Here is a 26,624-nt window from a genome sequence, read left to right as displayed (position 1 = left end):
CTGGCACAGGTGTGCCCTGTGTGGCTGCCGTTTACAGCCCAGAACTGGCCCTGTCCTCGACCCAGAGGACGGCTCTGCAGGCTGGCCCTCCTCTGTCCATGTGACCTGCCAGCCTGGGCTGGCACAGCCAATGCTATGGGGGTCGGAACCAAGGAGGGGCAGCCTAGGTGCTAAACAGGACTTAAAAGCAGGATTTCACATCAGACACAGGCCTAGACAGAGCGAACAGAAAGAAAACGCTCAGACGGAACAAAGCGGAGACGTTGCTCGAAACAGCGTGAAAATACTCCTGCAACGCAGTTTCCAAACCCCTCTGGCATGAAGTCACCGCGTCCTCGCGGCATCGTGACATGCTGACTGCTCCCCCCCATGTCCTGGATTTCAGGATGACCCAGGCTTGCCTCTCAGATCTGCTGTCCTTCAGGTCATGGCTAGAGTGTGTCTCCCGCCCCGACCCCATAACCAATCACAACTTGCAGGATTCCCCTTGGAGAATATTCGCCCTCAGGATGTGTTTTCTCAGAGACTGACTCAGGCAGAGAGGACAGACGTGTGGGAACCCGGGGGGGTGGGGGGTGGGAGGAAGAACTGGGAGTTTGGGGTCAGCAGGCGCAAACTATGATAATCAGGATGGATAAGCAACGAGGTCCTACTGTACCGCACGGGGAACTCTATTCAACATCCTGCGAGAAACCATAATGGAAAAGGATATGAAAAAGATATTGGAGACAGAGACATAACTGAGTCACTGTGCTACGGAGCAGAAGTGAACACCACACCGTAGATCAACGACACGTCCATAACATTTAAAAATAAATAAAGATAAAATAAACAGATACTAAAGTTAAAAACGTGCCTTCAATGATTTTGGCGAGACAGGAAAAAAAATCTCTTTAACACGCGTGTTTCTAACGGTGTGAAAACAAGTACCAAGCGCATCTTCCATTTTTCATTTGAACTTTTAATTCCTATCAAACCTGAGATAAAGGCACGACTTTTTGTCCGTGTGACTCCTACAATGACTATTTTTCTAAAGACGGATGGATTTGGAATGTGAGAATTTATTTTGAAAAAGCATTTTGAGACTAAAAGGAGTCACCAGATTGGGTCCAGAAAGCTGCTTTCCCGGCTCCGCAGCTGGATCAGAACAGCTGATCGTCCCAAGGACCCGGGAACCCTGAAAGCCAGGTCCTTTCTTTTGAAGGAAATAATCATTTTCTTACCTTGGACAAGTCGGCCCATCTGGTTTTTGCTTTGGTAACAAGGTACTGATGAGCCTGCTCGCAAGCTAGTTCTGAATCTGCGACCTTCTGTTTTGGTCTTAAAAGAAAAAAAAATATATAAGTATTTCTGCTTAAATTTAATGGCCTCATTCATCTCCCAAGGGTTCCCCCACCCCCGTTTGTTTCAAAGATACCGCACAAGTCTGTTATTTCACATCTGGTCTAACTTAATTCTTAAAATACAATCTTATTTCCCCAACTGCCTGTTAGGGAAGCTTCTTAAATGTCCATTTCCAGATAAACGCCGTTCGACGTTTCCCGCAGTCACAGAGCAGAAGGGCTCGCTCATTCCTGGAGGGATGAGAAAAGACACTAGGGGACTTTGTCTTTGGAAGAAAACAACTAAGAACGTTTATTTCTGGAGGTGCAGGTTGGAGTGACAACACGGACCAAAGTTACTGGTCCAGGAGCCCCGGTACAGATTCTCAGTCTCAGCGCCCGTTCAGAGCTTAGGTGTGTGGGATATAAAATGATCAAAATTCTGTTTGCTCCCACAACGATGGGCGCCGATAAGATGTGGCTGGGCCACCACGGGGAGCAGTGAAGCCTGTGGCTGAAGGACTGTGGGGTGCCCTGGACTCTCCCGGTCACTAAAACCAATGAGGGAGCCTGAAGCCCCGTGATCCCTTGGTCACTTCTTCCTCCCTGGTGGCCTTGGTCGGAACGGCACTCACTCCCCGCATGTGGGGGGTCAGGGCATCCTGCCTGAGGGTGAGTAAGGGCGACACCTGACCCAGGCCCCACCAGGGACCCTCACAGGAACTTCTCCTCCAGGGAACCCGGAAAGCCAGGGTGGGGACAGCGAACTAGCCCCTTGTCGCCCTTTTAAAGAACTTTTATTTATGCTCCAGAAGGTGAGCTGCTTACAAAGAAAAAAAAAAAGCAGACAGTCAGAGGTTTATGTGACTCCCAGAGCTGGACCGCTTTGCCTGTGGCCCTCTGTGTGCAACACCAGGTGAGCGCTGTGGTTTTAGGATAATCGCGGCCCCTACAGGCTCCGTGACCAGTGGGGCTGGGACAGTCGGTCCCTTGTCATACAGAATCTGAGTTTTCGCAGCAGTGCTGGCATGGCCGCCCCGCTTTGCAAAAGAGGATGCTGTGGTTTAGTGAAGTTAAGCAGCCTGCCCCAAGCGCACAGCCTGTCCCAGGATCTCTCGTCAATCAACTCCGGGCCGGCCAGTGCCAGAGGCGAGGCTTGCTCACCTCCATTTTCACTCCATCTGAAACTGTAGACTTGGTGCCCCTCTAACTTCACGCCTCATGGGGCAGGAGCCACGAAACGTCAGTTCCACAGAGGTGAGGGCCACCCGTTGGTTTTTATGTGCTTAACCTTTCCACTTCAATTCGATAAACGCAGTTCTGCCTGAGCCTATGGAGGGCCAGGCACTGTGCGTGAGGTCCTCCCGGTGGGGTGAAGCCTGCAGCCTCCCAGAGAAGGCTCTTCTGTCCACTGCTGTCCTACATTTTAAAAGCAGACAGCAACGAGTTCCCGGGTGGCACAGCAGGTTAAGGATCCAGCGTTGTCACCGTTGTGGCTCTGGTTACTGCTGTGGCAGGTTCGAACCCTGGCCCAGGAACTTCTGTATGCTGCAGACACAGCCAAAAAAAAAAAAAAAAAATGCAGATAGTGAGCCAGGAATCCAACAATTTAAATTGTAATAATTGCTCTCCATGTGGCTTCTCCTTTAATTCCCTTCTAAGAAACTCTGCTGCTCTCAGACAGCCACCCTGGACCCCACCTCAGATTTCCTGGTGGCTGGTCACGGAGCACGAGGTGGCCCTCACCACCCCAGAGCCCACACCAGGCTGTGGACCCGTGTGTCACGTGGAAAGGGTTGTATTCAGAGCAGTGCTTCTTTGGTGAATTGCACCAAGTTTGACTCCCTGGTTTGGCAAGTAAAACCTCTTGCATTTCCTCAGTGGGCCGGTGCTGAAGACCCTCTGAAGACTGGGTGGGGTCTTCTGCCTCTTCCCGTGTTGCTGCGGAAATGGACCAAGTAGGGTTGTGCTCATTTGCACTGTCTCCCCTGGCAGATGCCAGCTTGTGGGGTACACGCGCCGGCTCCCTTGATTGAGAACCCCCCTCCCCAGGCATTGAATTCACCAGTCACTCTGTATTGCCAAGTCTGAGGGTCTCTGTTGACCTAACGTGACCTCTGTTAACCGTCTCCCCCCTTGCCAGTTGCCTTTATGACACTGTTCTTTAAATGATACCCTGGGTTGGAACACCTACCCTGGGACCCGGCCTCTGGGTGCCCTCAGCCAGTGTGATTTTCCTTCCCTACCTGCTCCCACTCCCACCCGGGACCACTCCTTCTCTCTCCTTCCACCCTGAAGCTGAGGTACTCGTCTGAGAGGTCGTCTGTTCTCGTGTCCCCAGCTCCCGCCTGGATGCTGTTGGCCCACGCCTCTACCACTAGCAGGGTAGCCTCACCTGCCTCTCCATTCCATCTCTCTCCAACTGCCTACCGGACTCCACAGAACCATGGAATTTCAAGGATAGGAAGGGATCCAAAGACTGGTTGATCTATCAGCTTCTAGTGAAATCCTCCCTTGCTACTTCACCACTATGGCTTTGGAAGGTTGGATGGACCGTGTTGCATTTTCCCAACTATTGCTTAAAAGGACTGTAGGTCCTAACGATGCATATTCCCTTGCCTTCACCTTTAAGCTTCTCCAGATCTTACCTGTACTCAGAGGGCTCACCTGGACTCCCCCCAAAGGATGGAGGTCCCGAGAGCTACATTCCGTCTCTGAGAAGTGAACTCACTATCAAACTGATCGCCCTGTCTAAACACATATCCAAGCAGCGTTTCAACCCAATTTCTCTTCTAGGCCATAAGGCTCGATTATTCTGCTCACACTAGGGACTCCTACTGATTTCCCACTCATCTCTCCTATTTTATATCCTTGTCTCCTCTAGAGAAGTTAGAAGGGTTTTCTATGGCCTTCTCCAGAAGCTTCCTATTCCTGAGGCCTGCCTCTTTAGAGCTTAATGGTCAGTCAGACCCAGCCTTCCCATCGGTCAGTCTGTCGGTCATAAACACATGCAAACTCTTACCATGTGCTGCTCTAGGTGGTACACACACATTGATGGGCAAGGAGGAAGAACCCATGTCCTCAAGGAGCTCATCATTCGATGGCAGGAAAGTACAGCAAAAACATGGGAAAATAAGTGAATCAGATAACTTCAGATGGCGAATGTGACTGAGAATGATGGCCCAGAGCGAGGTCAGGGGCACTTCAGCTAAGAATGCTGGAGAGCAACCCCTTGAGGCAAGAGGGATGAGGAGGCGCTGTGTCATCCCAGGGCACAGCTTTCCAGGCAGAGCCAGAGTCCTGCCTGAGATGTGCTTCTGGTCCCAGTTAAGACGAAGCAGGCACACGTCATCCTCTCTCTTCCCCTGAGTACAACTAAAACCTCTAGGCAGAATACAAAAAGTGACTCTCTGAGGACTCTAACTAAAGTAAATAACACGAGGCTGATGGAGAGGGAAATCAAACCTTGAAGAATGACTTACACGGTGGTATGTTTCATGGTTTTTTTTTTTCCCTCCTATATTCCCTGCTTAAGGACTGCTTCAGGGCAATCCTAATTCTGGAACTCTGTAGTGGGTGTGGATAGAAAAAGCTCCAAGGGAAAGCCTGCTTTCTGACCAAAGGACTAGGAAGGTGGGCAGCTGAAGTACAGTATGAGGGAATGCCCCCCTTCTTGTCTCTTTTTACTGTTCCCTTCCTGAGCTGAGGTAAGCCCAGGTGCAGAACTGCACTTCTGTGATGGTGCCAGCAACAGCAATGGCCAAGTAGGTCCTCCAAACTGAAATTCTTCTCACCAGAGGAAATGGGAAAAAGGTTTCCTGTGTTCAAATAGGGTTGGCAGAAGGCACATTATTTTCTCTCACCATGTTGCCTTGGAGGTAGACCCAGTGGTGAGAAGCACTCAACAGCACAGACAAGCTAAAACCTAACGTTTTCCAAGCAGAAGACCAAAACGAGAGAGTCCTTGGGTGCTGGAGAGTGTAGGGAGAAATCACAGAGAGGAGAGAGGGAGAAAAAGGGATGCCCAGATGCATAAAGAAAGTTCCAGGTTCACCTCTGATGTGCACATGTGTGAAACTATCCAAGAGCAAAAGCTTTGGTGATTTCACTCCAGTTAGTTAAGACTGGCCCCTGGATGCTGCACTCATGGGCTGGCCTGATAAACTGTGATGGCTTGGAAAACCAAACTGACACAGAAACCAGAAGGCAGGTAAAGACCTTCATTCTGAAACTAACTGGATTTACGGCCTGCTTTAAAAGGAATAAGTCAACCAGCACCCTACTGAGGATTTTAACAGGACAGAGTGTCATAATATCAAAAATATCCATGATACAATCCAAAATGACTCTACATGCAAAGAACCAGGAAAATCCCAACAACTTTCAAGATAAAAGACAATAGGCACCAACTCCAAGATGGCCGAGAAATTGAAATCATCATATTTTAAAGCAGCTACTATAACCACAAAGTAAGAGTAAATATCCTTGAAATAAATGGAAAGACAGAGGTTCTGAGCAAAGAAATAGGAGAGGTTTTTGTTTTTTGTTTTTTTAAAGAACCAAGAGGAAACTTTAGAACAGGAAAATACAACGACTGAAATAAAAAAAATTCACTGGATTGGCTCAATGACAGAATGGAGATGACAAGGAGTGAGTCGGTGAACCTGAAAATAGATAATGCCCTTTGCAGCAACGTGGATGGAACTAGAGACTCTCATACTGAGTGAAGTAAATCAGAAAGAGAAAGACAAATACCATATGATATCACTTATATCTGGAATCTAATATACGGCACTAATGAACCTTTCCACAGAAAAGAAAATCATGGACTTGGAGAATACACTTGTGGTTACCAAGGGGGAGGGGGAAGGAGCGGGATGGATGGGGTGAAGGGGGTTAATAGATGCAGACTAGTGCCTTTGGAATGGATTAGCAATGAGATCCTGCTGTGTAGCACTGGGAACTATGTCTCATCACTTGTTTTTTTGTTTGTTTGTTTTTTTTTTTTTTTTTGCTATTTCTTGGGCCACTCCCACGGCATACGGAGGTTCCCAGGCTAGGGGTCGAATTGGAGCTGTAGCCGCCAGCCTACACCAGAGCCACAGCAATGTGGGATCCAAGCCGTGTCTGCAACCTACACCACAGCTCACGCAACGCCGGATCGGTAACCCACTGAGCAAGGGCAGGGAACGAACCCTCAATGTCATGGTTCCTAGTCGGATTCTTTAACACTGCGCCGCGACAGGAACTCCCTGTCTCGTCACTTGTGATGGAGCATGATAATGTGAGAAAAAAAGAACGTATACATGTATGTGTAACTGGGTCACCTTGCTGTACAGTGGAAAATTGACAGAACACTGTAAACCAGCTATAATGGAAAAAAAATCATTGTATATTTAAAAAAAAAGAAAATAGATGACTAGCAATAATCTAATCTGATCAAGAGAGAGAAAAGAATATATCCCCAGGCACTATGAAACAGAGACATGTGGTATAAAACCAAAAGGTCTAATATCCGTGTCACTGGAGTACCAAAAGGAGAAGAGAAAAGGTTGGTACAAAAAAATTTAACTTCAGGAAATAAGATTTGCTCAGATTTGGTGGAAAAACATAAACTTACAGATTCAGGGAGCCAGCAAACCTCAAAGAAAATCACACTCAAATACATCATACTAAAACTACTGAAAACCAAAGACAAATAAAAAAAATCTTGAGAGTAACTTCAGAAATGACGTGTAGGGAGAAGACCATCTGAATGACTACAGATTTCTCACCACAAACCATGGAGGCCAGAAGACAATGGAACAACATTTAAACAGTGATAACAGGAGTTCTTGCTATGGTTCAGTGGGTTAAGAATCTGGCATTGCTGCAGCTGTCGTATAAGTGCAGCTGTAGCTTAGATTTGATCCCTGGCCAGGGTACTTCCACATACCAAGGGTGCAGCCAAAAAAAAAAAAAAAATTACAAAAGAACTGTCAACCCAGAATTCTATATCCAACAATAACAACAACAAAAATCTGTTAAGAATGAAGAAGCATTGAAGATATTCTCAAAGCAGGAACACTGAGATAATTTGTCTCCAGCAGACTTTCTCAAAAAGATGTTAAAGGAAGTTCCTGGGGAGAAGGAAAATGACAGCAGAGAGGAACCTGGAACTTCAGAAATAAAGAAAAGCATAAATGGTAAATATGAATATACTGTTTTTCTCAGAGTTTCAAACTGATAAAAATGGAACGAGAGAGAGGCAAACGCAAAATCATTTTGGAGACTTAAACACTTCTCTCTTATAGAACAAACGGGCAGAAAACAAGCAAGAATATAGTCCTGAACATGTAACCAACTTGATCCTATCGACATTTATAGAACACACCACACAACAGCCAAATACACATTCTTTCAACACTCCACACAACAGCCAAATACACATTCTTTTCAAGTATTCATGGGATATTCACCAAGATAGGCCATTTCTAGGGTCATAAAATAAACCTCAACACATTTAAAAGAACTGAAATCATACAAAGTATGTTATCTAAACTCTACAGAATTAAGCCAGAAATAACAGAAAGATAGTTGGAAACTATGGAAATATTTTAAAATCAGGAAGCATATTTTAAATAACCATGGTTTTAAGAGGAAGTCTAAAGGGAAATTAGGGAATATTTTGAACTGGATGAAATAAAAACTACAATGTATCCAAATTTGGGAAATGCAGCTAAATCAGTGCCTACAGGAAACTGAGAGCATTAAGGGATTATATTAGAAAAGAAAAGGAGTTCCCAGTGTGGCTCAGCAGGTTAAGGACCCAAGGTTGTCTCTGTAAGGATGCGTGTTCGATCTCTGGCCACGCTCAGCAGGTTAAGGAGCCAGCATTGCTATGAGCGGTGGTGCAAGTCACAGACACGGCTCAGATCCTGTGTTGCTGTGGCTGTGGTGTAGGCGGTAGCTGTAGCTCCAATTAAACCCCTAGCCTGGGAACTGCCATTGCCAGGGTTGTGACCTAAAAAGCCCCCCCCCCGCCCCCCAAAACGACAATGTGAACAGAGTATTGATAAAGTATTGTGAATGTATTTTCTCTTCCTTATGATTTTCCTAACATGTTCTTTTCTCTAGCTTGCTTTATTGTAAGAATACAGTCTGTAACACCTGTAACATACAAAGTATGTGTTCACAGCCCTTATATTATTGGTAAGCCTTCCAGTCAATAGTAAACCATTTGTAGTTAAGTTCTGGGGGAATCATCGTAAGTTATACATGGGTTTTCAGCTGTGCAGGAGGTTGGCACCCCAAGCCCTGTGTGGTCCAAGGATAAACTGTATACGCAAAACAAGAAGGAGAAAATAATAAAGAGAAATAAATGAAATTGGAACAAAAACAACAGAGAAAAATCTAGTTTTTATTTTCATTCAGTTCAAAGTATTTCCTAATTTCCCTTTAGATTTCCTCTTGAAGCAAAAAGACGGTTTTTTGAAAAACCAATAAAATTGATAAACCTTTAGCTAAACGAATCAAGGAAAAAAAGGAGAGGAGACACCCACTGCCAACATCAGATGTGAAAGAGGGGCTGTCACTAAAGACCTCACAGATATTCAACGAATGGTAAGGCAGTACCATGAGCCACCTGTCCCCATGAATTTAACAACAGACCAAGAGATCAAATGGACCAAGAGCTTAAAAGACACAATCCATAAATAAACTCACTCAAGAAGGACTAAAACCCCTGAATAATTCTACAACTATTAAATTAATTCATTTATAGTTAAAATTCTTTCAACAAGGAAGCCCCAGGACCTGATGATTTCGTTGGGTGAATTCTATCAAATACTTTAAAAAGAACTAACAATTCTGTATGATCCTAAAGACAGAAGAGTGGTATTCTGGCTTTTGTTCTTCCTCATGGGCCTCCCCCCAAAATGCACTTATTTTCTGTATGAAATAAAACTCATCCTATTTTGCTATTACCATATGGTGGGCCACTGCACCTCTTAGATGACGACACATGACAAGGTCTTAGTTACTTGATTTTAACTATACTAGACCTCTTTCGTCATCCCAAGAAATAGTCAACCATTACTCGACTACTTCCAGCTATGCTTAAAAAAAGAGACGAAAAGAAGAAGAAAGCAGGAAGGGATGGCACCTCCCAACGAGAGGATACGATGCTGACGGGAATCCTCAGTGTTTCATCACCCTTCAGTTTTCGGACTGCACCGCCCAAAGCGTCAGAGCCTCTTTGGAGAAGGTGTAAAAGAAGATGGTGGCACTGTCCTTGCCGTCTCAGGTTGGCGTTCCCTGGACATAGCTGAACATTCTTAATGCTTATTTCATGGACACATGGCAAAGGGAAGAAGCCTGAGATCAGAAGACGGCTCACAGTTAGGAGATGAGCCAGAGGTGAAGGTGAACCTGACCATATAACCAAGTCACTTGAGGAGGAGGAGAATAATATAGTCTAAGACAATGGGAAATGTGTTATTTCCATTCAATTAGTCATTCGCCAGGAAGGACTTGATCATACAACAGTTTGTTACAAGGAGCTGACCATCGAATTTTGGTAAAAGGACACAAGACGTTATTTTCTCTCTCTCTCTTTTTTTTTTAGGGCCCCACCTGCAGCACATGGTAGTTCCCAGGCTAAGGGGTCGAATAGGAGCTACAGCTGCCGGCCTACACCACAGTCACAGCAACACAGGATCCTTAACCTACTGAGCCAGGCCAGGGATCGAACCCGCATCCTCATGGTTCCTAATCGGATTTGTTTCCACTGCACCACAACGGGAACTCCAGTTTTCTCATCTTTTTGATGTACATGCACCAAAATGTATTTGATGTGAGTTACCAGTAGATAAATGGACAGGGCCCGCGTGTATTTAACAAGGGAACAGATGATGTAAATGAAACAGGTCACTGGAACAATCCTTCGAGTCGGTATTTCTACATCGAAGAATGAACATGCTGTGCACGGATCGAGCAGACAAGACGGTCTTCTTCTCTTGCACAAAGTAACGAAACTTCAAAACTCAAAAGTACTGCATTCTGATGAAGCAGGTGGGAAGCGAAGGCCCAGAAGGCAGAGGGATCCAACTGGGAGGGCAGGGTGGCGTCCACAAGGGACGCGTCCAGGCTTGGCTGGAGAGGAGTGAGGCTGAGGCGGGAGAAAGAGGACGCGCTCTCTGGGCAGAGGAAGCGGCCCCTTCCCGCAGGCATCCCGGCCAGTCTCTGTCTCTCCACCCGCCGCCTGGTCCTTCCCGATAAGTCATCACCACTTCCCTTGGCCCAGCTCCTCCATCTGTAAAGCCAGAGCACGACGCCGCCCTGAAGGGCTTGAAGACGCACCTGCAGGAGGCACGGATGGGGCCCTGCCCCGGGAGGGCTCGGCTCTCGGAAGCAGAGCCTTATGGGGTCCCAGAGCTCCCTCTCCCTTGCCCACGCTGGGTCTCCCTGGGATGCAGCCTCTCTCTTCCGCTACATCCAGTCCTGGGGTGCTGAAGGATGCTTCTACAGCAGAGGGTGACCCCCCGCCACTCCATGGCGTAAAATCCTCTCCTGCTATCCATAAAGGATAGGACTGGCAGCCTGGTGCTTGAGCCCCTTCGCATGAGCCCTCCTGCATCTCCTGCCTTCCTCTCCCATGGCACACGCCGCTTCTGCACACACATCATCTCCCAGTTCCTGAATGTGCTTCACATGCCCACCTCTGTGGTTGTGCAGATGCTCTTCCCTGGTCTTGAATCACCACCTGGTAACCCGCACTGGGCAAACTCCTACTCACACCTCAAGACCCAACTGAAAAGTCCTACTTTGCCTGTGCACCTCCAGCAGGCTCAGCTTCTCCCCTCCCTCAGACATTCCTGTATTTCTACGCAGTTCTGTAGTTTCCCACCTGTCCCAGCTCAGTTCAGCCCCGAGCCCCTCAAAGGCAGTGTTCATCTCACCCATTTGCACCACCCAGTCCTGGGGCAACGTCAAGCACACAGCAGATTTTCAGCAAATGGGTGATGAATGAGCAAATGAATGCAAATGAGTCATCCGGACGGCAAGACTGCGCTTTGCGGTTGAAATCGTTGCATTCCGTCTGCATATATCCTCCAAAAAAATTCTTTCTGAAGGATATTTTTTGCTTTGTTTTAATGTTAAGCAATCAAGTCTCGTATGAAACCCCTCAGAACTTGAGCAATTGGAAGCAGGTGTCCACTCACGTGTTATATGATCCTTTTGCTTAGAAAGAGACTAGTCATTCTCTTTCCTGCTGGCTTTTTAAATATATAGAGACAAAACAAAACCAGCAAATTCAGAAGGAAAATTCAAGTGCAAGATCGAGGGCCTCTGCAGCCTGGCCAGATGTCACACAGCCTGGCCCAGTCACAAAGGCTTCTGGGGGCGCCCCTCCAGGGGGCACATGTATATACTAAGTACAAAGAAAAAAGACAGGGAGTTCCCTGGTGGCTCAGTAGGTTAAGGAGGCGATGCTGTCACTGCTGCGACATAGGTTCAGTCCCCGGCCTGAGAACTTCCACGTACGGGGCCCAAGAGAAAAGAGGGAAAAGGCTGGGATGACACGTGGTGAAGTACAAGCATGATGCTCCCAGGTGTTCAGATGAGGTGTCTACACCTTCCAGTCTTTGGACGCTGAACGTGTATGTTCTTGAATGTGACGTTTCTTGAACAAAGGAAGAGCCAAAATAAACCGCTCCTGGGAGGCGGCTCCAGCCTTGGGCCCCGTCGTGGCACCGCGGAAATGCCGCCCTGCCCGCGCTGCCCTCTTACCTGAGGAGTCTCTGAGGCGCGTCATCCTCTGACCTGAACGGTCTCTTCTCAAACAAATTTCGAAACTCGCGGAAATTTAACGTGACGCTGAGCCGCAGGCCGAGGAGGCCCAGGAAACGCTCGAACTCCTCCTCCTTCAGGTTGAAGCGCAGGTGCAGCAGCAGCCTGCGGAGGTCGTGCATGCTGATGAGGCCGTCCCGGTCCAAGTCCAGGTTAAAGAAGGCGGCGTAGGGGTCCTGGACACGAGACGCACCCTCAAGGCCCGGCCGTCTGGACCTGGCCACGTGCACCCCTCCCGGACCACGGAGGGGCCACGGTGCCACCACGGCTCCTTGGAGATTTGCTCTCCCCGGGAGTTTCTGAGCTATGTTTTCAGGTGCCCTCTTTTATTTTTATTTTTTTGTCTTTTTGCCATTTCTTGGGCCACTCCCGCAGCATATGGAGGTTCCCAGGCTAGGGGTCGAATTGGAGCTGTAGCCGCCAGCCTACACCACAGCCACAGCAACATGCGATCTGAGCCGCGTCTGAGACCCACACCACAGCTCACGGCAACGCCAGATCCTTAACCTGCTGAGCAAGGCCAGACATCGAACCCGCAACCTCATGGTTCCTAGTCGGATTTGTTAACCACTGAGCCACGATGGGAACTCCTCGGTGCCCTCTTTTAATGCAACGAGTTCAGGAAGGGGGACCAGAGGGGCTTTTCTTCGTCGGGCTCCCTTGGCTTCTGAGATCGGTACTTCTAGTACCAGAAGTAAGGGGAGTAGGCTGGAGCTTCCCAGGACCTACAAAATCTTGCTCTCGAGAGTTCCCTGGCGGACTAGTGGTTAAGGATTTGGCAATGACCCTGCTGTGGCTCAGGACACTGCTGTGGTGCGGGTTCAATTCCTGGCCTGGGAACTGCCGGGTGCCACAGGCACAGCCATAAAGGAAATCTTGCTTTCAGTGTTTTCAGGCAATTCTCATAAAGTTTGGCAACTTCTGTCTACAGGAAAACCAGCACTGTGCTGAAATCACCCTGAGGAGCCGCCCAGAGCTGGGCCCCGTTCTGATGCCAGTGCCCAAGGCCCCGCCCTGCCTGCAATCAGCTTTGGTTGCAGGTCGTGCTGCAGGAGGGCACACGGATTCCCACATGGCAGATGAGGAAGCAGAGGCCTGCAGGGAGCTTGTGATCAGGCTGCAGGGCTGAGGGTGCACCCTGGAGGCAGGTGGTTTAGTTTAAATCCCAGCTTTGCCGGGTACCAGCACAAAGTCCCTGCCTCCTGGGGGGTGGTGAGGTCTGAAAGTGCTAACAGGCAAAGCCTTTAGAAAGCACCGGGCAGGTTTCCTAAGCACTTTAAAATGTTGTTTGTTCCCACTACTGTTGCCTGAGGTCAGACAGCAAGTACCCGGCAGTGGGATTTGAACCAGGTCCATCTGGGCCAACACTCTTGCTTCCCCCGGCCCTGCCCACCCGACTCCTGTGTCTCAGGCTCCAAGGGGTGCTGCTGTGGTCTCATCACCCCTGTTCCGTCAGCACCCGAGGCAGCCCCACCCTGGTACCCATCCTGTTGCTTTGGAGGCCCAGCCTGCAACTCTGTGGCCAGGGACCCTCCAGAGAGGTCACTTCTAACATAAAGCAAGACCCGCTGTGACTCAAGGGTCTAATTAAAACCTTTTGGGGAGTTCCTGTTGTGGCTCAGAGGGTGACGAACTCGACTAGTATACACAGGGTGCGGGTTCAATCCCTGGCCTGGCTCAGTGGGTTAAGGATCCAGCATTGCTGTGAGCTGTGGTGTAGGCTGCAGACGTTGCTTGGATCCTGAGTTGCTGTGGCTGTGGTGTCGGCTGCTGGCTGCAGCTCCAATTCGAGCCCCAGCCTGGGGACTTCCATATGCTGTGGATGCGGCCCTAAAAAGCAAAAGAAAAAAGACAAGACAGAACAAGATCTTTTGGGATTTGTGGGAAGATCTGTTTATTCACTAATTATTATTTGTGCCAAACATTATTCGGCACACACAAACCCAGGCAATCACTGTGCTAAACACTCACCCATCTTAAGTGCTGCCCCTCCCCTCAGAGATGCCAGCGTCCAGGAGGGCTCTTCTCCTGCAGCACCGCCCATCGGAACTGCAGGCCCATCTCTTTGCTGCTGGTTCCCTGTACGTTCGGCTACAAGCCCTCCCACAACCTCCCAACTCACATCTAAAGGCTTCAAGGCATTTCCCCTTGGACGTCAAAACGAACACGGCCAAAGTCAAAGTTCTGGCTCCTGGATGTCCCAGCTCATCCTCCGGGTCCTTCCCGGCTCGTCCTCCTCCGGGTCCTTCCCGGCTCGTCGTCCTCCGGGTCCTTCCCGGCTCGTCCTCCTCCGGGTCCTTCCCGGCTCGTCGTCCTCCGGGTCCTTCCCGGCTCGTCGTCCTCCGGGTCCTTCCCGGCTCGTCGTCCTCCGGGTCCTTCCCGGCTCGTCGTCCTCCGGGTCCTTCCCGGCTCGTCGTCCTCCGGGTCCTTCCCGGCTCGTCCTCCTCCGGGTCCTTCCCGGCTCGTCCTCCTCCGGGTCCTTCCCGGCTCGTCGTCCTCCGGGTCCTTCCCGGCTCGTCGTCCTCCGGGTCCTTCCCGGCTCGTCGTCCTCCGGGTCCTTCCCGGCTCGTCGTCCTCCGGGTCCTTCCCGGCTCGTCCTCCTCCTGGTCCTTCCCGGCTCGTCCTCCTCCGGGTCCTTCCCAGCTCAAGAAGCGGCAGGACCTTCCTTCCATTTCTCAGACCACAAACCTCGGAGGCGCCCTCGGGCCTCCCTCTGCCCAGCACCCCACATCCAATCCGCCCACACGGCCGTCGGTTCTCCCTTCAGAGCATCACTTCTCCCAGTCCGGCTGCTCCACTGGATCCCTGGCTGGCCCCCAGCTTCCTGCAGGAGGCTCTCCACTGGCTCCCAGCTCCCACCCTCACCCCGCCTTCTTTCCTCACAGCAGCTGCTGATCCCTCCTCAGCTCAAGCCAGTGCATGTCGCTCCTCTGCTCAGCTCATGGCACCAGGGATCCAGTCCTCAATCCTGACCGTGGCCCCAGCCCCCTACTCTTTGTCCTCTCCTCCTCCTCCACGGGCCCCCGTGCTGCTGTTGGACACGCCAGGCCTGCCTTGGGTACACCAGGGAATTCTCCACCAGCTCTGCCTGGCCTTCCCTGGGTCTCTGCCTGAATGCCACTTCTCCAGGGAGGCATGTCCTGTCCCACCTGCACAAGGGAACCACTCTGATGGGCCTCTGGCCTCTCCCCCTGCTTTGTTTTTCTTCACAGCACGTGTCACCACAAGACCGTCTGGAGATGCTTGTCTTCACCAGCTGCTCCACCTCTAGAAGGTCAGCATCTTGCCTGGGCTGACCAACCTCTCCGTGCAGCTCCAGCCCCGAGAGCAGGCTTGCGAAACGTCCACGGACTGAGGACGGGCTATTTCCTGGGCACCTATGATGTGCCAAGAACCCTGCTGGGCACAGGGACACACTGACAACTCAAGCCTGGCTCCCGACACCAAGGCCCTCAGTCCAGCAGGGAAGAAAGCAAATGACAGCGAGACGGCGTGGTAAGTGCAGCAAAAGAGGAGCAAAGGCCCCGAGGCCTTCACTGCTGGGCCGTGGGGCGCGCATTTGTAAAATCCCCACAAACTGAGATTCTTCCCTCAGTCCTGAATCTCACTCTGACTCCCAGCCTGAAGACTCCGAATTTGATTGAAGTCAGTAAATGCCGGGCCAAGTAGATGTTCCTTAATTCCTGGCTATGGCATTTACTGGGCATGCGGCTTCGAGAAGTTCCTCCCCATCTGTGACCCTCCATTTCGTCACCTGTGAAGTGGGGGTGCTGATGCCCACTCGGTAGGGTGGTTGTGGGGATTAAACCAACTGAGGCCACGGGGGTAAGCCCTCTGGGTCACTGCCTGTCGGGGAGAGTGAAGTCTCTTATTCATTCAGCAAATGCATACGGATCACCTATTGCCCAGCAGGCACTGTGGTGGCCAGTTGTGTGACTGCGGTGAATGATTCAGGAGCAAGCGGGGCCTCGACGTCTTGTGGGATGACAAATCCACGTGCTCGGCAAGCAGGGAGCAGTGAGCGGCGGCAGGTCTCCGGGCAGATCTGAAGGGCCAGAGGAACCACCGGGGCTTCAAGGCCGGCGCTGAGGTAGGAGCTGGCTGGTCGCAGGGCGAGGAGTGACCGTCCAGGCAAAGGAGGAGGATGTCCAAGGCCAGGAAGGGAGGAAGGGCGACGGCCAGAGTGACGCGGCGGCGGGTGGGGGCTGGGGAATGGGGGGAGACGCGGCAGAGAGCAGGGCCAGGCCGGGGCTGCAGGCTGGTGGGCAGGATCCTGGCTCATCCCAGAGAAAGGGGACGCTCTGACCAGAGCCTGCGTGTTGAGACCCTGCACGGCCAGGTGTCCAAGACAGTTTATGAAGCAAAAACCACAGCTGCAGAAGTGTATATACAGGATGAGCCTTTGTGTGGGGTTTCTCTCTCTCTCTTTTTTTTTTTTTTTGTCTTTTTAGGGCCACACCTGCAGCATATGGAGGTTCCCAGGCTAGGGGTCTAATGGGAGCTACAGCTGCCAGCCTACGCCAGAGCCACAGCAATGCAGGATCTGAGCTGCATCTGTGACCTACACCACAGCTCACCGCAGTGCTGGATCCTTAACCCACTGAGCGCGGCCAGGGATCAAACCTGCGTCCTCATGGATGCTCGTCAGATTTGTGTCCTCCGAGCCGCGGTGGGAACTCTGTGTGGGGTTTCTCAATCCTCTTTGTTTTTTTGAAATATTCATGAATCCACAGGCATGTGCCTGAACCTGCAGAGACACTGTCTAGAGGGTGAGGCTGAAGGGGAACCCACCAGGACCATGGGATCTGTCCCCAGGTCATGCCCCCAGGTCACCAGGGGGTCTCCGTGCCTGCTTTCTTCACCACAGTGAGGGAGGGAAGCAGGGAAGACGGCCCTTGTCTGTCACAGTGAATTATCCCGTTCTACTGTTCATGGTGCTGGCCTTGGCCGTGCAGATGAGGCTGACTTCGCCTTGTCCGTAAACCTGGCTGTGCTGAGACAGACTGTCTGGCCACAAAATCACTGGGCAAACAATAACAGCAGCAGCAATAACAGTAATTTCAACCACTATCAAATAGTTTTTTCATTACAGATGGCAGGAGCTATTCAAGAATGTCTCATGAGGAGTCCCCGTCGTGGCTCAGTGATTAATGAATCCAATGAGGAATCATGAGGTTGCAGGTTCGATCCCTGCCCTTGCCCAGTAGGTTAAGGATCCAGCGTTGCCTTGAGCTGTGGTGTAGGTCGAAGAAGCGGCTCAGATCCCGCGTTGCTGTGGCTGTGGTGTAGGCTGGCGGCTACAACTCCGATTCAACCCCTAGCCTGGGAACCTCCATATGCCACGGGAGCAACCCAAGAAATGGCAAAAAAAAAAAAAAAAAAAAAAAAGTCTCACAATAGGAACTCAATAACAGAAACAGAGCGACTGAGCCATCCAATTCAGCAGTCAGGACACACACTGCACCCCGTTTACACACAGCAGCCCCCCAGGGCACCCGGATGGAACCCGCACCCTAGTCTGCAATTAGGGGTCCACTCTTCCGCTCACCCACTAGGTTCTAAATTCTTTGCGGGGTAGGGTGGGTGTTGGTGAACATTTATTCAGCCAATTCATTATTTAATTATTTAAAATAAAACCGTCTTAGGACATACAGGACATATGTGCGCCATGACCAAGCTGATGACAGAGGTAGGAAGACGATGGTGGCGGCACCCAGCCTGGCTTCCCCCACGCCCCTGCCGGGAGGGGTGAGTGAGGGGAGACGGGGCAGAGGCGTCCGAGCAAGGGGCTGGGCTGCCATGGGGGCAGCGGTGGCAGCTGACAGCCACTCCGGCCCCTGCTAACCAGCACAGAGGGACGGTCTGCTCCGGTGCCTCTGCCTCCCCTTCTGCCTCCCATCCCTCCCGCCAGGCCTTCAGAGAACCAGGCCCTCCAGCCCCCTGCCGACCTCTGCCTGCTCCAAGCTCTTCTCAGCTGGACATGCCATCAGATTAAATAATGAGGACTGACCTTTCCCCGCCGGCCTACGGTGACCATACTTTCTTCAAGCCCAGAATTAGGAGGTGCAGTCTGAGGGCTAGACAGAATAGTCGAAGTCCGACCATCCTGCAAGTCCAGCTCGACCGTCACCAGAAGTAAATCTCTTCTAAAACGGGAGCTCAGTAACAACAGAAATGAATCTCCACCGGCCATCAGCATGGGATGCTGGTCTGGTCAGAGCACAGCGACTCTGCGGCCCTGCTCCTGGGGGCCGGCCCCACGCACGAGGACTCGCCTGCCCCCACCCCTCACTGAGGCACTCGCTCCTGCACAGCCTGGGTCTCCACGCCCTGGTTGGGATCCGTTCTGACTCCCTCACGTCCTCTGCCCCGTTTTGTAGCCGACGTGCTCAGCTCAGCAAACGGATCTTCTTTCCCACTTGACTGACCCTCTGACTTCTCAACACAAAGACACCTGAGGCCATTCTGCACCTGCCTCTCTCCGTTTCTCCCGGCTTCTCCATCACAACGTCTGCGTGCAACACACGGCTCAGTCACATGGGGCCCGTGACCCGCCACCACCTGCCTCGGGCAAGTGCACTCTTCCACGGTGTGCTCCCTGCTTTTTCTGGCCAGAACCTGCTGAGGGTTTCAGATTCTATTCAGCGGTCACCTGCTCCAGGAAGCCCTCCCTGATGACTGATTTCCTGTGCCCCGCAGCACACCACCGGTTCCTTCACGCCAGCCAATCGTGATGTGTCTGAACCGTCGGTTCAGTCTGTGTTTGGACTGGACTGAGCTCCCTGAGCAGGGCTCGCATGTCCATCCCCAGCTCTTAGAGGAGAGTCCAGCTTAGGAGACGCAGGTGCAGAAGGCTTGTTTGGTGAGTGACTGAGTGGCGTGGCGGGAACGGCGGAAAGGATCCTAAACGTGCTGTACCCGGGCTGCCGTGCCCCTGCCCGCCCTCCCCGTCTTGTGAGGAGGCCTCCTTACTTCTCCAAGGCCTCTGAGCGGCAGAAGGCGGACCCAGCCAAGTGTCAGCAGGAGGGGCATAGGGAGGGGTGGGGATCCCACAGATCAGCCCCCCCGGGAAGGCGAGAAAGGGTAAAAAGCCTGAGTCCATAGGACCTGGGGCCCCAGGAGTCACGGCCCCTCGGGTGAGCAAGGAGGCAGGGGGTCCCGAAAAGCCCAGCAGTAGCAGAGAGGTCACGTCGTGATTTACCCGGAAGAATTCCTTCAGTCTCCGGGGGAACTGGCGCAGGCATTCTTTCGCTGTAATCAAGGAGCTGTCCGAGGTGCCTTTCGAAAGACCTGGAGTCTGAGGCGGGGTCGCTTCCGGCCCATTCATGGCAGCATCTGAAACAGTCACATAAAGCAGGAGACCTGTTAGGGGCGTGCATGCCTCTCCATTTCCATCCCAACACTGCTGCCCTCAGTCCTGGCAGAGCACTACCCAGTGCAACGGCCCTGGGCCGAGCACAGCACGCCCTTGGCTATGCGCTGGCGTCTCCGTCAGTGTCTTAGACATGTACCTGCTGTCACGAGAAGAACTTGTTCTCTGAGGACAGGGCCGCGCTCCCGCCCAGCGCGTTGCCTGCTCTGGCTCCCCGCCCGTCCTCTGGGCGGGGATGACCTCGCCCATCTCTCTGCTCTCAGGGCAGAGAAGGAGGATCCGGCCCGATCTGGTTCCTAGCATCAGGCCCCAAGCACAGGTACGTGGAGGTCAGTCCCCAGGCAGATCCTGAGCACCTGTGCGCCCGAGGCCTCTGGACACTTCCTGGTCTTTTCAACAACCCCGAGCACAGAGGCTCTTCGCGACCCTGCTTCACGCAGGAGGAAACCTACTACGGTGCCCATTCTCCAGATGGGGAGGTGGAGGCTCGGCTTCCCCAAGGCCACGGAGCTCACGGTCGGCACAGCTGGACCCAGGCCCGTAGGATTCCAGAGCCCAGCCAGTTAATCACTGCATTAGGCTCTTTCGTTCTCCTAAAACTGAGTGAGGAAATGTAACCTCTACTTCAAACAAACCCATTCCCATCAGGGTGCACCCATTTGAGCGTGGCCTTGTCTAAAGCCAGGCTACAGTCTGGGACTTGATCGTGAGTCTCAGCCCGTGTCCAGCCCCCTCACCCACTGACGTGGTCGGTAGGATGCAGGGCGGGCAGGGCGCCTGGAGCTGGCGGACATCCTTGAGTCTTGAACCTGGCCTCTGCCTCGCCTCCACCTGGGCCCGAAGTGGCCTCCCCTGGCCTGGGGCTGGCCCAGAGCCCCCCTCCCCAACCCTCAGCACCTGGCCAGGTGTTGTGGGGACCGATGGAGGATGGAGGAGGAGGAAGGTGAGGAGGAAGAACAGGCTGGGAGGAAGGAAGCCCAGAGCCACTGGCGGCTGTGGAGTCAAGTGCCTACTCTGCGACAGGGTGAGTGACTGCTTACCCTGGGCCCCGATTTGCTCACCTCAACAATGGCTACAGGAGAAGCACTGGCCCAGGAGAAGCACTCACTAAAGTGAATGTGAGGTCCTTTTCCCCATTTTTTTTTTTTTTTTTTTTTTGGCAGCGCCCATGGCACGCGGGAGTTCCCAGGCCACAGTGGTGACCTGAACCACAGCAGCGGATCCTCAACCAGCTCAGCCACCGACAGAGCCACTGGCAAACACCCCTTTTCCCTATTTTTATTGTCCTTCCAATATGTCAAAACATACAGCCAAAGAAAAGTGTCCAAATGTTAAAATTCTACGGCTTCTCTGTTGTCTTTTTTGGGGTGCAGGACTTCTCCCCTTCAGATTCAGCAATTAAATCTGGGAGCTTGGATGGGACCCTCTCTTTCCTTCCTGGTGAGGCGTCTTGGCTGCCGGTTTCTCTAGTGAGACACACGACATCACCCAGGCATCACCCAGGCCGACCTTGGAGAAAAGGGCAAAAGGCAAACAGTGCCCCGGGCTCTGCCCCATGCAGGCTGCAGTGCGCTCACAGCAAAGGAGAAGAGCATTCCGTCCATACGTATGGGCGACTTCTGCAGCTCTTCTCCAGGCCTTTTTTCAGGGGGAGTGGGAACAAGGGAGGGGAGAGATGACACAGCCGAGAAGGGAAGGCTGGTGCTGGTCATCCGTCCGCCAGGCGTGCGGCTGGAGAGCAGGATCGGGAGCAGCTGGCAAACGGGAGGACCCAGCTTCTGGCCCAGATAGCCCCACGCACAACGAATTTCCTGAGGACCATGTGTCGGGGGGGAGGACAGTGGCCGGGTGATCTTGGGCAAGTCACTGAATCTTTTAGAATCTCTGTGTCCTTATCCGCAAAAGGGGAAGAAAAACACGTGCCTTGCTGGTGCGTGGGGGCCACTAACTACCCACAACCGCATCTAATTCTAGGAGGAAAGCCTTAAAGGACATGAGGTGTGGTTGGAGGAGCACAGGCTTGGGAGTAAATTTTAGAAACCATTTGTGCTCTATTTGTAGACAGTTCTGTCAGACAAAATTCTGCACTCAGAGTGCAGCTGAGTGAAATTTTTTTTTAAAAGGCTGAAACGCAGTCAGATAAAATGAAGCAAAAATGTCTGTTTCCAGTCTTAGGACACACACCATTTCAACATCTCAGCTGGCCCTACTTCAACCCCAGCAGCCTCGTGGCAGTGCTCAGAAAGACTGGGGCGGGGGGTGGGGGACAGGAGGGGGGTGGGGATGGGAGGGCCAGGTTTGCACTTGGCCGTTAGCCACCTTCAAATCCTGTTGCAAAATCCAGGTAGCTCATCCCTTCCTTCTTATATCCTATTTTCGCCGTCAGCAGCGCGTACTGGTCGTCATCCATGGGCATCCCGTGCTCCTCCAGTACCTGACAAGGAAGACAAGCCAGGGAGAGGCCATTAGGTGGCCTTGGGGACCTGCAGGCCCCACAGCCCCCATGCTCCAGGCTCTGACTGTTGCCTGTCTGACCCCCCACCCCAGGCTCCCCACAGGCGGGGCCAGGTGTCCTGAGCTTGGGGCCCTGCAGGCTTGTTGAGTGAGTGAGTGAACAAAGGAACAGAAGGGCCCCGGGCCCTGGGCTTGGTGGGCATGGCACTCAGGGCTGCAGCCGTGACGTCACTGCAAACCTTTTTACAGGCTGTGCCACCCAGGGTCCCCAATTCACATCTGCTGTGACTGCAGTGGCTTTCCATTTCATAAGTTAGGTTTATATCCTAGGAAACAGAAGCAAAATAAAGCAAGGTGGTTTGAGGAGGGGAAGTTAGAATTTTGATCCCAGTTTCATTAGGACTGCAAGTTAATGTGTTCTGTTCTGTTCTGCTCTGTTTTGCAGGGGGACCCATGGACCCTTTCCCCTCTCCTTTGTGAGTCACTCGCTGGACATTGTCTGTGATCCTTCACTCCATCACACACAACCTTACTGTCTCCCAGCAGGTTCCATCTTGTGTGTGTAGCAGACGGGGGTTGGGGGCAACTGAGAAAAACACACTTCCCTGTGTTACAAACAGCGAAGTGGAATCATCTAAACGACTCTTCCCAGGACATGACGCCTTCCTAGGAAAAACTGAATGGCTGGGCTGTTTGAGCAGCAGGTGATGCTGGCACCACTTTGCCAGTGGCCAGTCGGTCAACAACCTGGACAGAGCTACCTGCCTGGAGATGCAGCAGAAGGGATGCTGGGGGCGTATAGATGGGGACAGGAGACAGCACCCCTGCTGCTTTCAAATCATGACTTAGGTGAGAAAACATGGCTTTCCTTCCAGAAAAGGATACTGCACCACAGTTTAAAATGTGTCTGTGCATCAAAGGGCCAACGATGCCCAGGATGACTGGCTCTCCCAGGACAGATGCAGGAAGGCTGTCTGGGAGAGCCGAGTCTGGAGACAGGTTAGAGGAAAGGGTGTGCCTGGGTGTTGGGTTGGGGAATACACAGACAGCCGTTAACTTGGGGTTAATCAGGGGTTGTGATGGCACAGGAAGCTACAGTCAGTTAGACAGCAGAGGAATAGCAGGCTCAGTGCCACACTGACTGCGTTCTGTAGAGGAAGCTGAATAGGGGCAAAGGGAGCAGGAGGATGGGATGAGACACTACCCATCACCATCAGCACTATCGTCACCATCATTATCATATCATCATCATCCTATCATCACCATCACTATCCCCATCATCATCGTCCCCATCAGCAGCAGCACCATCATTATCATCATCAGCAGCAGCACCATCATCACCAGCACCACCATCACCATCATCATCATCACCATCATCACCATCATCATTACCATCATCATCAGCACCATGAGCAGCAGCACCATCATCATCACCATCATCAGCACCATCATTACCATCAGCAGCAGCACCATCATCACCAGCACCATCATCACCATCATTATCAGTACCACCGTCACCACCATCATCATCCTGCCATCACCATCACATCCCCATCATCATCAGTAGCAGCAGCACCATCATCATCAGCACCATGAGCAGCAGCACCAGCATCATCACCATCATCACCACCATCATTACCATCATCAGCACCATGAGCACCATCATCATCACCATCATCATTACCATCATCATCAGCACCATGAGCAGCAGCACCATCATCACCATCATCACCATCATCATCACCATCATCACCGTCATCATCATCATCATTACCATCATCATCACCGTCATCATCATCATCATTACCATCATCATCACCAACATCACCATCATCATCACCGACATCATCATTACCATCATTACCATCATCATCACCATCTCATCACCATCACCATCATCATCACCGTCATCATCATTACCATCATCATTACCATCAGCAGCAGCAACACCATCATTACCATCATCATCATTACCATCATCATCATCACCATCATCATTACCATCATCAGCAGCACCACCATCATTACCATCAGCAGTAGCACCATCATCACCATCATCATGAGCATCATCCTCACCTTCATCATCACCATCATCATCACCGTCAGCAGCAGCACCATCATCACCATCATTACCATCATCATGTAGCAAAGCTTATGCCTATTATGTGCGAGGCATCATGCTGACTTCTTTACAGATATTACATCTCATTTAATACTTACACGCACAGAAGCCATGAGAAAAGCACTCTTTCTAACTCTATTTTAAAGATATGGAAATTGAGGCTATGAGAGGTGCCCTAGTCACATGATTAGGAAATGACAAACCTAGGGTTCAAAACCAGTTCTTCTTAACTGCCATGATGAAACCCACTGTTGGAATAAGGTCCCTGGGGCCTGGACAAAGAACAGGGCAGGTGGAAACAGACAGGAAATGACTGCGGGAGGTGGGGGAAACGGCTCTTCCAAAAAATGCTAGCACCTTCACATGCATCCAAACAGGACACACAGGCAAAGGCTAATCTGGGTCTCACAACTCCTTGGGATGCCCTTGGGACACCAAAGGATAGAGGGCCTCTAAGGGGTGGCTATGAGGCCACCTCTCACTTTCCTCTATCTTCCTGGGAGGCTTTCAGGAGGCAGCTTCTCCTCAGCTCCCAGGTTCTGACAGGTGTAACCTTCTGCCCCAGCCTCCACAGACTAGAGCTGCAGAATATAAACCCACTTATAGCAGCAGGACGCCCCCAGAAGCAGTGCAGCCATCAGTTCCTTCTGCTTTGGTGCCACCCTTGGTGTGTGGGGTAGGACCAGGAGCTGGCACTTTGGCCATATGTCAGCAATGGGTTGAACATGACAGCAGCCTGCTGGGTCTGTCCTGCCCAATTTGTCAGGCCCTGGCCTTGGCTTGGCATGTGTGTGTTGAAGTGAACAAGTAGTGGATATGGCTGGTGCAGAAGTGTAAGCAGAGCCGCAGGGTGGGGGATGCAGCTGTTGCCTGGGGGCTGGGGGAAGCCGAGCCGGATTCCAAGACTATCCCAAGGGCCTGCCTGGGGACTGGGAATCTTGATGGCTCTGCGCCTTCTGCATGCACACCCCATCCCAGCTCAGAGTGGAAGCCTGTCCCAGCATGGGACAGTGCAAGCTTACGGAATGCCGCGGCCCACGCAGAGGCACCCAAGTGTTGGTGGGGCTCTGAAACGAAGAGATTGGTTGTTTTCTTTGAAAGATAACTTTATATTTTGAAAACAATTATCCATGAATTATTCATTGCAAATTCCTCCTGCTCAGTCCTTTCATAAAAACATATGTAATGGATGGTAAGAAAATGTCTGTAGGCAAATGTTTCATAGCCTGGAGGGTTGAGAAACCCCTGGGAGGTTGGGCATGCCTTGAGCAGCCCATCCAGAGGTTGCAGGCGTGCCATCCCCTGTGGGCACAGAGCACCCGCCGCAAAGGATATGGTACCCAGAGAACGCCATCACCAGGAGAGGCGCTGAGCACTTCATCACCATCAGCGTCTCTGATGCCCCCCTTGCGCCACGCATTTCGAGGATGAACACAGCAACAGATCAGCTAGATTTGTCACAGCCCTTGGAGACAATTTACAATACAACGTGAGGCTAAACGGCAACATTTACAAAACAGATTTTCAAGGGTTTAACCATTCATGTCTTGTCCTTTTGGTTGTTTCTAGGAAGCATGTCCCTAAGGAAGTCCCTCAGAGAATAACAAGCTATGACCTGGCACATGCTGATTCACCCAGCTGCCCCTTCTGCCCTTCCTGGGACATCACTTAGATCGTAGTCTGATTCTCCCCCGAGTGGCCACCCCATTCCGGGGAGTCACTGCCGGGCTCTCCGTGAAAAGAGGTGCTTCCCCAGGTAGGTGCCCAGTGACTGGAAGGTGAGTGAGTGAGTCAATCTTTGCAAGCCCAGCTCCTGCGAAGCGCCTCGTGCTCTGGGGAGCCATCCGCCAGTCTCTGGGGGAGTAGCACTTGTTTGCTGTGCCTCTTGGCATCGTGTCTGTGGTGGCTGATCTAGGAAGATTAACAGGCGCCCTTCACCTTTCGCAGCCTGTTCAGTAACACTGAACCGTGTCGCCTGAAACGGAGGAAGGTTGCAACACCCAGGTGACACCTGCCCCTGTGCTTTCAGTTGTGGTTGTGGCTGTTCTACTGCTCTGCATCTACGGATATTGCAAAGCCCACAAGACAATGTGAAGATGTTTGCTTTGCGCAATTAAATGCACATTTAATTAAGAAAAAGAGCTTTTTATATTCAAATGGATATTTACCATTTTCAATGCTCTTTATCCCTTCGGGATCAGCTGAGTCTCCACCGAGTACCAAAGTCCTGGGCTGAAGAACTTCCTTTAGCATTTTTTACGATGAAATCTATTTGCAGTGAGTTATCTTAGTTTGTTTTAAATTTTAAAACATCTTTATTTCACTTTCATTCTTTTTTGGCCACACCTGCTGGATGTGGAAATTCCGAGGCCAGGAACCAAGCCCACTGCAGGGACAACACCAGATCCTTAACCCACCGAACCACAAAAGCACTCCAGTTTCACCTTCATTCTTTTTTTTTTTTTCCACTTTTTAGGGCCGCACCCACAGCATAGGGAGGTTCCCAGGCTAGAGGCTGAATCAG

General features: G+C 51.5%; 1 protein-coding gene across 1 annotated transcript in view; it reads right to left on the bottom strand.

Moving 5' to 3' along the window:
• The window catches only part of EFCAB6 (EF-hand calcium binding domain 6), a 241,137-nt gene that overhangs the window by 65,871 nt on the left and 148,642 nt on the right, over positions 1–26,624 (bottom strand). The window contains 4 exon segments of the mRNA XM_021091409.1: positions 1,224–1,320; positions 12,093–12,328; positions 19,354–19,487; positions 21,844–21,958. Of these exon segments, the coding sequence (XP_020947068.1) occupies positions 1,224–1,320; positions 12,093–12,328; positions 19,354–19,487; positions 21,844–21,958 (582 nt within the window).

Source organism: Sus scrofa, chromosome 5 (assembly GCF_000003025.6).
Source record: "Sus scrofa isolate TJ Tabasco breed Duroc chromosome 5, Sscrofa11.1, whole genome shotgun sequence".
Classification (NCBI taxonomy): domain Eukaryota; kingdom Metazoa; phylum Chordata; class Mammalia; order Artiodactyla; family Suidae; genus Sus; species Sus scrofa.
The sequence above is the reverse complement of the archived record's forward strand: the minus strand, read 5'-3'. Positions and strand labels throughout refer to the sequence as shown.